At 32.1% G+C, this 12,316-nt stretch overlaps 1 protein-coding gene across 23 annotated transcripts in view; it reads right to left on the minus strand.

Annotated features, from left to right (window-relative positions):
* The window catches only part of Synj1 (synaptojanin 1), an 89,106-nt gene that overhangs the window by 40,085 nt on the left and 36,705 nt on the right, over window positions 1–12,316 (minus strand). For 8 of the 23 annotated variants that reach the window (XM_058577325.1, XM_058577321.1, XM_058577337.1 and 5 more), the window contains exons 11-15: window positions 11,207–11,359; window positions 8,948–9,104; window positions 6,565–6,588; window positions 3,268–3,459; window positions 202–286 (exon numbers count right to left, since the gene is read on the minus strand). In XM_058577325.1, coding sequence (XP_058433308.1) covers window positions 202–286; window positions 3,268–3,459; window positions 6,565–6,588; window positions 8,948–9,104; window positions 11,207–11,359 — 611 coding nt within the window. Of the gene's footprint in view, window positions 1–201; window positions 287–3,267; window positions 3,460–6,564; window positions 6,589–8,947; window positions 9,114–11,206; window positions 11,360–12,316 lie in introns of all 23 variants that reach the window. The other 15 variants (XM_058577326.1, XM_058577324.1, XM_058577320.1 and 12 more) reach the window with 3 other exon arrangements.

Consider the following 12,316-nt stretch of genomic DNA (forward strand, 5'->3'; position numbering starts at 1 on the left):
TTACTTGAGGCTCAGAGCAATTAAGATGACTAACCATGGACTGAAACCTCTGAAACCATGAGTAAAATAATCCTTTTTCTCTCCAAGTTGTTTGTGAAGCATTTTGGTCACAGCAATGATGAAAAGCTAACATGTTACCTGTGTCCAAGTCCCTCAATAAGAAAAATTTCCAGTGTGTTCAGTGTTACTTGACCAGCTTACCTTGCATTCACAATGTTTCCAGCATTCAACTCTACCATTTCTTCAAAACCAATTGCAAATATATCAGTTGGTTTACTTCTTTTATCTACAATTAAGCATCCAAGAAATACTTTTAAGTATAGCCTTAATCAAATTACAATCTCATCCAATAAAATGTAACATCAGATCTCATAAAAATCTACTTTTTGTGTTTTGAGTTAACTAATTCATACAAAAGGTAACATTACTTTAAATTTACTTTCTACTATGTCTTAAACTTGATTCTTTAAGAAATGCAATTGATCAACAAATACATAAAAAATGTTCAATATGTCTAGTAATTAGAGAAATGCAAATCAAAACTACTCTAAGAGTTCATCTCACTCCAGTCAGAATGGCAGTTATCAAGAATACAAGCCACAATAAGTGTTGAAAGGATGTGGGGAAAAGGCACACTCATGAGTTGCTGGTGGGACTGCAATTTGGTGCAACCACTCTGGAAAGCAGTATGGAGATTCCTCGGAAAACTTGGAATGGAACCACCATTTGACCCAGCTATCCCACTCCTTGGTCTATACCCTAAAGACTTAAAAACAGCATAGTACAATAGTGCAGCCACTTCAATGTTTATAGCAGAACAATTCACAATTGCTAAACTGTGGAAGCAACCTAGATGCCCTTCAACAGATGAATAAATAAAGAAACTGTGGTATATGTACACAATGGAATATTACTCAGCATTAAAGGAGAATAAAATTATGGCATTTGCAGGTAAATGGATGGTGTTGGAGAATAACAAGATAAGCAAAGTAAGCCAATCCCAAAAAACCAAAGACCAAATATTCTGAGAAGTGTATGCTGACACATAATGGGGGGTGGGGAGAATGGAGGAACTTTGATTGGGCAAAGGGGAGGGAGGGATGGGAAGGAAGGAGGTAAGGGGGCAGGAATTATGGTGGAATTAGATGGACATCATATCCTAGTTACACGTATGTCTACACGTGTGGTGTGACTCTACATCATGTACAACCAGAGAAATGAAAAGTTGTGCTCCATTTGTGTACAATGAATGCATTCTAAATGCATTCCGATATCATGAATAACTAATTAGAACAAATAAAAAAACTTTAAAAAGATTATTACTCTTGGAAACCCTAAAGTAACATTTTGAAAGAATCTTACATTTTAGTCATGGACAATAGAGAAACTATTATCACTTCTTAAAGGCTAAAGTGAATCAAAATTGGAGAGGTGAAAGATTTATTAAGAAAAGACATAACGAATAAAGTGGCTGAGAAACTCTCAAATTTTGGAGATAACAGCTGGGAGGCATTTTTCATATTCGAATTTGAACCTTTTTGCTATTTCCTACATGAATGTAATCCAGGAAAAGGAGAGGAGAACCAGGGGTTAAGATACATCACTCTGTCTCAGCTATTATCCTTTTTTATATCTGAAAGAACTAAAAAAGAATGGAAGCTACTTCAGATAAGCAGTCCTGGGGTACTTTGGGGAACTCCATATTAAAAATAAGGACAAATAGCTAAAATGAGCCTAAAATATTATGAACTAATATTGAAAAATAAAAGTTTTGACTATTATTACATGCCAAGATCAAACCTGCATCATATCTCATGTAGCTACCACACAAACAACTTATATAAGACAGAAAATTATCTTTGTTACAGACAGGAAAATGAGGCTTTGGAGAACCTACACAACTTGCTCAAATTCACACATCCATTGAGACATGGCATACACATTGTGGAGCCAAGCTGCCTTAATTCACACCCTCTTTGTGCCATTACTGCTATATGACCATGAGCAAGTTATTTCCACTTTTCTATCTCAGTTTCCTCATCCATAAAGCTGGAATAATGTTAACATAATAGGTCTAAGACTAAATAAGCATCTGTAAATTATGTAGAATTACAGTGTTAGTTATTATAGTATTATTATTATCATTATCATTATTATTTCTTCTGTTTCCAGCTTGGATTAAATTAGGCAAAAAAGGGCATTTTAATAAAAAGCTTTAGGAAAATCCCAGTGATTAAGACAGCATTAAAATAAATTTTAAAAGACTAAAAAAAAAAAAAGAAAGAAAAAAATACTACTTTTTGTACTCATAACCTTCATATGTAACATTGTTCATTATATACTTTTTTTTTTTGAGAAAAAGGAAAAAAAGTTTTATTGTTCTGCTAGCAAAGGAGAAACACAGGGAACTCCTGTCCCAGAAGCTGTGATTCTGCCAATCAGCAGGAACAGAGGTTTTTAAAGAGGTGACCCTATATACTATTTTTCAAAGTAATTTGATTTTTTTAAAAAATTAAGTTCTTAAATTCCTTTTTCTAATGAGAATCATAATGAAAGCATCCTCATCTGGCCACTACAGCGTGGTGGCAGAGAATCTACAGTGAATGACAAGCAGGCTTTTACAAGGATAAAACCAGTATAATTAATTTATAAAGTGCCAACAAATATTACAATAAGTTTTGTAAGCCTACTTATAACCCACCCTGATATTTCTTACCATAGGAATTAAACAAAGAACTAGAACTGAAAAATTAGGCATATTATTCTTGAAGAAAAATATTCAAATTATCAGTTACAAAATAATCTTTGTTCATGTCAGTTTAAAAGATTAAAACAGACATCATTAACCAAAATATATGTATGAAGACACAAATTGGTATCAACATACTTTATATACAACCAGAGATATGAAAAATTGTGCTGTATATGTGTAGATATATGTGTAGTAAGAATTGTAATGCATTCTACTATCATTTAATTAAAAAAACAAAAGAATAAAACAGGACTAGTTTCTCTTACATGTGTGTGACTACCTTCAATGATATCTATTTACATCAAACCCTATTTCAAAACTCATCAAAGATAAAAAAGGTATAGAAATAAAAAAGAGGTAGATTTGACCTATAAAAATGTTGGCCCTCAAATTTATAAAGGAAGCCAAAGTTTCTTTTTAAAATTAATGCACATTATCAAGCACTACATTTGTTTCCTAAATCAACAAATCACCAGTCAGGTTTTAAAATTAAGACCACTTAATAAAAAGCCAACCTTGAAACTCCTGAATGCCAGCTAACTTGGGTGCATCAAGAAGCCAGTCAGTGAGCGTCTGATTCTTAAAAGCAATGCTGCGAAACTGCTTCCCACCATTCACATTCCAGGTTCCGACACATACTCTAATTTTCTTGGGTTTTGAATACTTGTAGAAGTTCTCACACATGCTCTTTAGTACTTTTGAAGATGCTAATCAAAAACAAAACACAACAGAATTTTAGCTGCATTATGCCATTTATAAAATTTTATTTTCATAACTGAGATATGAAAAGTGTAATTATCATCACAAGCACAAATAAGATACATGCACAGGCATAAAAATGATCCAGCATTGAATGCAAAGCCCAGCTTGAGGCAATTAAGCAACACACTTTTTAAAAAGAAATCAATAAAAACAAATATAATAGCCAAAGTTAAAAAACTATTACAAAATCATTACAGCAACATACAACATGCATAATAAACAGTTCCATTACAATGAAACATATACTGTTTTACAAAGTACAAAATCTACAAATTGAACATTTTTAGGAATACAGTAACTGGACTTTAAACAATTTTTATGAAGAGGCTGGTAAAAACTTCTATTTTATTTCTCCTCAAACAAAAACATTTAAGAGCATTTATTTTTAAGATTTTTGCTACTGACAGGTAGCTTGATGAATAATGGCAAAAATATATATTATGGAAGATATGAGACAGCTGAAAATGAAATCCCTGAAAATGAAATAGAAACAAAAGTCCTTAGCAATGGTCCATGAGGCCCTAAATAATTTATCTAATCCTTCTACCTTCTCCTATTCACTCACTGCTCTGCCACTGGCCTCCTACTGTTTCAAAAAGATACCAGGTCTACTCCTACCATAGGGCCTTTGTCCTGGCCATTTCCACTGCCTGTAACACTCTCACCGCACCTCCTTAAAGTCTTTTCAATGAGGTCATCCCTGACCACCTTATTTAAAACTGCTGTCTGCCCCTGACCTTCCATTATCCTCTATTGCTTGTTTTTTTCTCTAGCATCTACCATTTACAAACTATGTACAGGTTGAGCAACTCCAATCTGAAAATCTGAAATCCAGAAATTTTTAAGCACAAATATGATGCTCAAAAAGTTTAGGATTTTGAAGCAGTTGAAAGTTTGGAGTTTCTGATTAGGATACTCAAGCAGTAAATCTATGCAAATATTTCAAAACTCTGAAATATGAATCACTTCTGCCCCCAACCATTTTAGATAAGGGATATTCAACCTGTATTGGGATATTCAACCTGTATTTTATTTATTCATTGTGTAGCTATCTCCCTTCATGACAACAGAAAAAATGTTGGTCTTATTTATTGAAATATCCCTAGCAACAAAAAAGATGCCTGATACAAAATAAAATACAAAATTGCAAAATGAATGCTCAATACATTTTGAATCCTCAGCCTCTCTTCTTACATATTTTTTGGTGTATCATCTATCTTGCCCTTCTAAGCCTACACCCCATTTTAATGAACTTCTTGGCACTTAAAAATAGAACTTTAACAGTACCTAAACCTAAAACCACAATATTTGCACTTAATTGGCAGTTAACTGGTAAGAGAAAAAGGAAATCAAAACTATTTCACCTTTTACCACATAATCTTACATTACTATGATATTATGAAGTATCAGTCTACTGATAAAATGAAAGTGGAAACAGTAAGGATTATAATGCTTTAGGATTATTATGTATATTGTTTTAGTGAAAGAACTGTTGGTTCAGTTAATAAGCATATCCCCATTGTTCCAGCAGTAGATATGCATATTTCTCACCCTCTTGCCAGTGATTTGACTACCTGAAGAGGTATTTGGACAGTAATAAAATCAGATTATTTGTTTTGGCCTGTTGGTATGGTTAATTGAAAGCTGACTGTACCTATATAAAAATCATTCTCTATTACTATGGTTTATCTTTGGTCTTTATCATTAAAGTCACTGCCATTGTTACTACTATGAAAAGAGCTTCTAAAATACATTCTACACTAAAATACATTCTATGATTGTATAACTTGAAATATTAAGCAAGAGAATAATGAATAGCATGAACAAAAAGAGGTTGTGGCATTGTATAAATTAATAGTCAAATTGGTTTTTAAATGGAATAAGGTAATTTATATACACATACATATATGTATATTTGTGTAAAATATACACACACACATATACACTAATGTACTTAAAGAAATAATGAATCTGTGCTCAAACAACAGATGTCCATCCCTAAATACCACATCATTTCAGAAAATCATTACATGATCCCAAAACATAGCCAAGTGCTCTCTTCCCTACTCTTCTCAAAAGATTCAGAAAAATTAGGCAAAACAAATCTTAAGTAATTTGATACCAAATCTTAACAAGGGGAAGAAAAGATGTTATTTTCAGCCAAATTTCTGGCATGAGCTTTGTTGCTTTTGTTCCTTTTGCCACATATTCATCTTTAAAGACAAAATCGTAAACCTTGTCCACAGAATGAAGAAATGGGCTCCTATGAATAAATAGGCAGGAAAAATAATAACCTTTAGGTATTATGTACTTAAGTCTTCTGACTTTGTTAGTAATACTAGTGTTTTTAAATTAAACAATTTCAGATCATATTTTAGTGCAGGTCTGTAGTTATAGAATATTGTTATCCAGCCGGGGCAGTAGTGCACGCCTGTAATTCCAGTGGCTTAAGAGACTGAGGCAGGAGGATCCTGAGTTCAAAGCCAGCCTTAGCAAATGTGAGCCATTAAGAATTCAATGAGACCCTGTCTCTAAATAAAATACAAAATAGGTATGGGGGATGTGGCTCAGAGGTTGAGTGCCCCTGAGTTCACACCTCACTACCACCCCCTCCCCCAAAATGAATATTGCCATCCATAATGTAAGAAAATGTGACAGTGCTTTTTCACCACTGTGACTGCCACAGTTGAGAAGCCACAAATAACACAGATAGCATTCTGAAATTAATCCAAAGGAAGGTATAGAACTAACAATGCTTGTTTAAAGAAATATAAAAATGAAATTAAAACTAGCTGAATTATCTTTAATTGGAATCAAGCCATTGATATGAGAAGATACAGAACTTTGTATATCTCCTTCTGAATGAAGTACTTAACTTTTAAAGTAACATTTTTCTTTCAGATTAAAACAAACTATCAATTTATCCTGTTAGAGTCTGAGGACAAAATGACAAAATTTCCAATTACATCTTTTTATCTGTGTACAGTATAAACTTTAGAAAAAGAAAGAAAAAGTTGCTTTTATTTATAGATCAATTGACTATACTGTACCTGACTGTAATGTCTGTTCAGAAACTATGGATGCACCAAGAAGAAAACAAAGAATCATTAGTAAAACAAGTTACAGTTAAAATCCAGAGTGTTATGATAAAACATTCTGAGATGATCTCACTTTTCTTTAAAAAAGTCAATTCAATGACTTGATTTTTTTCCTGTTGGCTATAGGACACCAAAGATTACAAATAGATGACAATAACTGATACAAATCCTCTGCATCAAAGGATATTCTACAGTGACTCAGCTCCACTGTTTCACAATCAGAAGGCCCAAAGCCTGCTCTTTCAGTTGCTTCTGTGTTTGTGTATATGTGTGCATGTGCACATGTTTGAGGATATGAATATGAAAACTTAGGAAGGTGAAGACTCTAAAGATATGGAAAGTACTGCTCTAATACATACCTTTAAGTATTTCTCCTGAGACTCACCAGTTGATAAGTACTATCAGTTCAGCTGTAACAAGATATATACATTCTAAAAACATCACTGCATTATGCAAAATTGTGCCAATTCCCAGAGGGAATTGGGGTTTATGAGGAAAATAGGGTTGGGGCATCACACTAAAAACTTCAACAGTAACATACCAAAATGATAGGAACCTAATAAACACAATAGCATGTATTATGCATGTTAAAAGGTTACAAAGTGCATGAATACTACAATAATGCACTTCATCTTGAAAAGATATGAAGTTAACTTGTAGAAATGGGAATCAGAAGGGCATAATAATTGTGAATGCTAGCAGAAGGGTTATTGGAAAAATGGATGAGCAGTTGAAATACCAGATGAGGATAGGTATGGCTCATAACACACAGGGTGAATTGGGGTAGAGAAGATGTGTTAAGATACATGCTTATGTGTATGTGTGTTTTACATATTTGTTATTTGTAACCATCTCAGTTTTATTGGATACAGTTTTCTACATTTACCTAATGTTGCTTGCCAGCAAAATCACACATAAGCTCATGCAAAGTTGGCATTATGCTCCAATCATTCCTAATATATCAACCATATTGGAACAAATTCCCAGTCTCAAAACAAGCGTTATAGCAGATCTGACTGCACTAATTTTTTAAAGGCATATTTTACATCTAGTAAAATGTGCAGGAAACTAAAAATATGATGCTCAAGTTTGGGAATTACTTGGGTTCTTTGCTGCTCTTTTCCTTCAACCACTTACTTTCAATTGTTGCTTATTAATGCCTCCACATCAAAGTAGGCACAGGTGGAAAGAGGTGACAAAAATAAATCAGTCAGTCTCTACTTTTGAAAGCCAGGAAGAAAGCCTGAAGTCAATAGTAGTAGCTAAGACCAGATCTTTTTCCCCAGAGTCTGAGGAGTCAGTCTTGGTCCCCTAGCCTCTAACAGATGCATGAGGAGCTGACTGACCATAATCCCTTCAGAGCACTATGTGGAATTCTAAGAGCTCACAATCACCTATTTGGCCAAATAATTAAACAAAAGGACATAACTTGATGCATGAACAATTTTCTTCACTTGAGCAGGAAACACTAGAAGGTTTATATGGGGCTAACAGTAAAAAAAAAAAAAAAAAAGTCAACAGCGCTATAAAGTCAAAATGGAAAAACAGTGGAAGTATGGAAGAAGTCCAATTTATTTTGTCAATTATAAACCAATAAAGCTCAGAGGTGAAAAAAAGGAACACTAATCAACTACGTATATAAAGAATGCTGAGTTTTCCTACAGTACTATTTTTATGTGCTCAATGACATAAGAAATTCATATTCTTTTGATTTTAAATAAAGACATAGAATGGAAGATAAAAAGCTATCTTAAAAACCATATATTTATGCCAAATATTGAAATTAGTAATAGCAGTTAATGACCGGTAATAAGCACTATTTTATATTATTGATTAATGTGATTTAATATTTATTCCAACTATCACAATAAAGTTAAGACAAAGTACAGAATTTTTTGGGGTGGCGATTAGAAAAATAAACAACATATTCATTTTTTCAATAAAGTATTTAAAATATAATTAGATTATTGAACGCTCTATTATAAGTGCTAGCTGAATATTATATGAAAACTCACCTATTATAAAGTTGGTAATACATAAGATCATTTACTCCCTCACTTGTTATCTAAGAAAAAAATACGCATAATCTAGAGAAGAAAATATTTGGCCAGTTTCTGTTTAAATAATACCACTAATAGTATAAGCATTTTAAAAAGACAAGCTACAGTTGAAGAATGCAATTTTTAAAAATCACCTTTACAAAAATTCCTTCCAAAACTATTTAATCAACTATGATCTAAATATTATTTGTTTTAATGTTTACATTTACCTCTTCAACTTTTACAAGAATTCTAAATTACATAAAATAAATAAAATATAAAGTAAGTACACATACCACGCAAACTTCCAGTAGTTAAAAGTGCCCGAGCTTTGTCCGCTAAATCACTGTTTAGAGTGTTTCCCAGTAGCAAAACATCAATGGCCTCTTGCTTGGAGCTATCAAAGAAGTTATTCTGAATTGTTCTGGTAACAGAACGAGCACCATCTTTTAACTTTCCAGCCTGTTGAGGGAGAAAGAAGCATGAGTTTTCATTCTAAATACTGTTCATTTTACTTGAGTCAACATTTTGCAACTATAAATTGGTTTCATATGATTTTAGTTTAAAAAGGACCTAATCACCTTACTTTGCAGGTAAAACCATTACATTAAAAGGCCTCAAGATGTCACTATTTCCTTTCTTCTCTCACATAACAGTTCACAAAGAAAGAAAAAAGCTAAGTGCCACAACTACATCCAGTAGTGATACAGAGAAGTAAAGGAAATAACCAGAAGCGTACTTATACAGTTTGTATATTTAGAGTCATTTTTCTGTCCTATACAAATATAAATCATAAAAATAATAAAACATATTCCTACAGTGAGGTGATTATGACTTTTAATGTATATGTCTTTTACTTAGGCATGTTAGTTATCACAAAGAGGATTCAATTTGATCTTACAGATTTTGACTGTCCAAAACAAACAAAAAAACCCCAAAAAATAAAAACAAAACCCCCCAAACTCTTGCCTTTTAAAAAATAACTTTAATTTGCAATATACTTTTCTTTAAAGGAATAACAATAATTAGACTTCTTTTCAGAATAAAGAGTCATTTTCTTCAATGCCACCAAATGAATGCCACTCTATTTTTACTTAAATTTCACATTAAAACATTGTTTCCCTTCAGATGATAACATACACAAATGATATTGAAAAAACACTCACCATTCACATTATCAGGCAATTAATCAAAAGGAACCCAGAGAAAGGAAAAGAAAGAGCAGTTCAGATGTTAGATTTTAGCTCATTTCAGTCTAGTATATTTAATATAAAAAGGTTTTTTTATATTATATTTTTATCTACATATTGTAAATGATAAAAGTCTACTGAAAATATATGTAACTTCTGTACATATATTGACTTAGTCATGGAAGAAACAAGGCAGATTATTTTAAGCAACAGTTGTAGAGAATCAGCTTTTAATAGCAAGAAGTATGTCTATTCAAAAGAAATAAATGAAAGTTTAACAATTTCAGGTTTTCAAATATAGGAAGCATTTAAGAAGTAAATATTTTTAAAAGTCAATTCAAACTATTCCTAAGAGTTGAGCAAAAGAAACTCTGCAAGTGAGGCCAATATCTCTGAGTTGAGGCATAGCATTTTATGTGATACAGAAGAGGAGAAATTCAGATTTGGAAAATTCAAAAGACACAGAGATGACAAATGTCTTTACAGAATTTCCATTGCTACATTGAAGTTCAATGTGAACTATAAAAGTTGTAAATGTTCTCATTTCTAATCCTTAAATAATGAGGGATTTTAGAGATCTGAAATATTAATAAATTCAAGTGAAACCAGGATCCCTTAAAAGTTAAACACTATTTTAAGGATAAAAAATAATGATAAATAATCCAAGATACTTCCAAAATTCCACAATAAGGACCAAATACTAAAGGGTAAAGTAGTCTACAGATAATATCAGCAATGAAAAAATAATGATGAAAATCAGAATTATAATTAAATCCGTACCTTGTACTTCTCTGGCACATTCTGACAGACTCATTTTCAAAGCAAAATAAGTAGAAGGACAAAAACTCAACAACAAAGCCCTAGAAATGTTAATAGTAGGTTTTGCATAAATTATTGATGGATTTATTTGTCCATTCAGCATTTGTCATATATCTATTCAATGTCAGGTGCTATGTCAAGCTCAGGGGACACAAAGCCATATGAGATAGGATACTATATTAGGAGGACCACGGTAAGAAAAAAAATCACTTTTACAATTAATATAAAGGATAAAAAAGTAAAATATACATTCAAGGTAAAAATCATAAAAATAGCAATACATGCTATCTTAGTGGATTATCACTGATTAAATTAGTCTCATATACGTACCCTTCTCAAAACTAAAAAAATTTTTTCCATTTAATTATTATCACCCACCATAGAAGGAAGTATCAAAGAGGGCACAAAAGCATGATAAAATAGAATTCTAAAGTAGATATCTATTAACTTAAAAATCTGTTAGTTTTTTTAAAAAGTCACTTTAAAGCTTTATTAAGAGAAAATAAAAGACTATCATTGGTAATATTATGATAGATCTGGATCTACCTTAGCCTTCCCTTCAAGAGCTCCAGTTCCCGCATATATCTTGCTGATGGAATCACCATTCACAGACCACATGGACCGAAAAACTTCTTGAAAGCGAGTCACCAACTGAGGTTTTTCAGCCAAGCCAAGAGCTTCCAACTGTTTAGCCAGCATCTAAATCAGCAAACAAGAATCTTCTATAAACATAATAAAGAATTGTAATGACTCTTAAGAACTTATTAGAATCAAATAAAAATTTACAGTTATAGGACAATGAGACTGGTTTCTGAAAACATGAACATTTTACTAGGCTATTGTTTTCTACCACTTCAATTTTTGAAGTACATGCCACACCAATGAAAACTAAAGTAACTTTATATTCCCTTTATTAATAAAAACTTCTGATTAAATGATAAAATTGATCTTCAAGTGTTCCTATAAATCAGACTAGTTTACCTTGATCACCAAAAAAAGATATAATTAATCAACAGTATTCATCAGAAAACATTTATCTAGTTTTCCCAAATATATATGGAAATAGCAAAGTTGCTTTAATTTTTGGATGTGATTCTACAAGTTTGGATAATAAAAGTCAAGAGAGTATAAAGAAAATGAAAGCTGCTCTTAAATTGTCACACAAATAAAGAAAATAAGTTACAGCTTTGAATACGTTATGACAGATTTTTATGTATCAAATCTATACTGATAGTATGTACAAAGGAGAACTAGGAGGAATACAGCAGGCAAGGAATTTAAGGAGCTCTGGGCTACCACAATTCCTCCATCTCAGATAACAAATAGTACAAGTGTTCAGAGAAGTTTCTGATCATTACTTTATGTGAATTCTAGCCTTGAAATCTGGCAAAGTCAAAGCAATACAAAATCCTTCTCCAATCTGCTTCTCTTACTTGGAATCCAGTATTATTCTGTGCCTTTTATTTTTACTTAACTCCTATTAATGTTTTCTTTTACCTTATATTTTAAGCATAGTGATTATCCATAATTATATAAGAATCAAAAACTAAAATAACATTAAAAACAGTAAATAGATTCCCCAAGACTTAGAGTAGAGTTGTTCTTTGCTAGAATGGAAAACAAAATAAGCCCCAGGACAAGAGCTCCTTCATCATT

The sequence above is a fragment of the Marmota monax genome, unplaced genomic scaffold, assembly GCF_021218885.2.
Source record: "Marmota monax isolate L192 unplaced genomic scaffold, Marmota_monax_Labrador192_F-V1.1 WCK01_AAM20220418_F8-fsc00125, whole genome shotgun sequence".
Taxonomy (NCBI): domain Eukaryota; kingdom Metazoa; phylum Chordata; class Mammalia; order Rodentia; family Sciuridae; genus Marmota; species Marmota monax.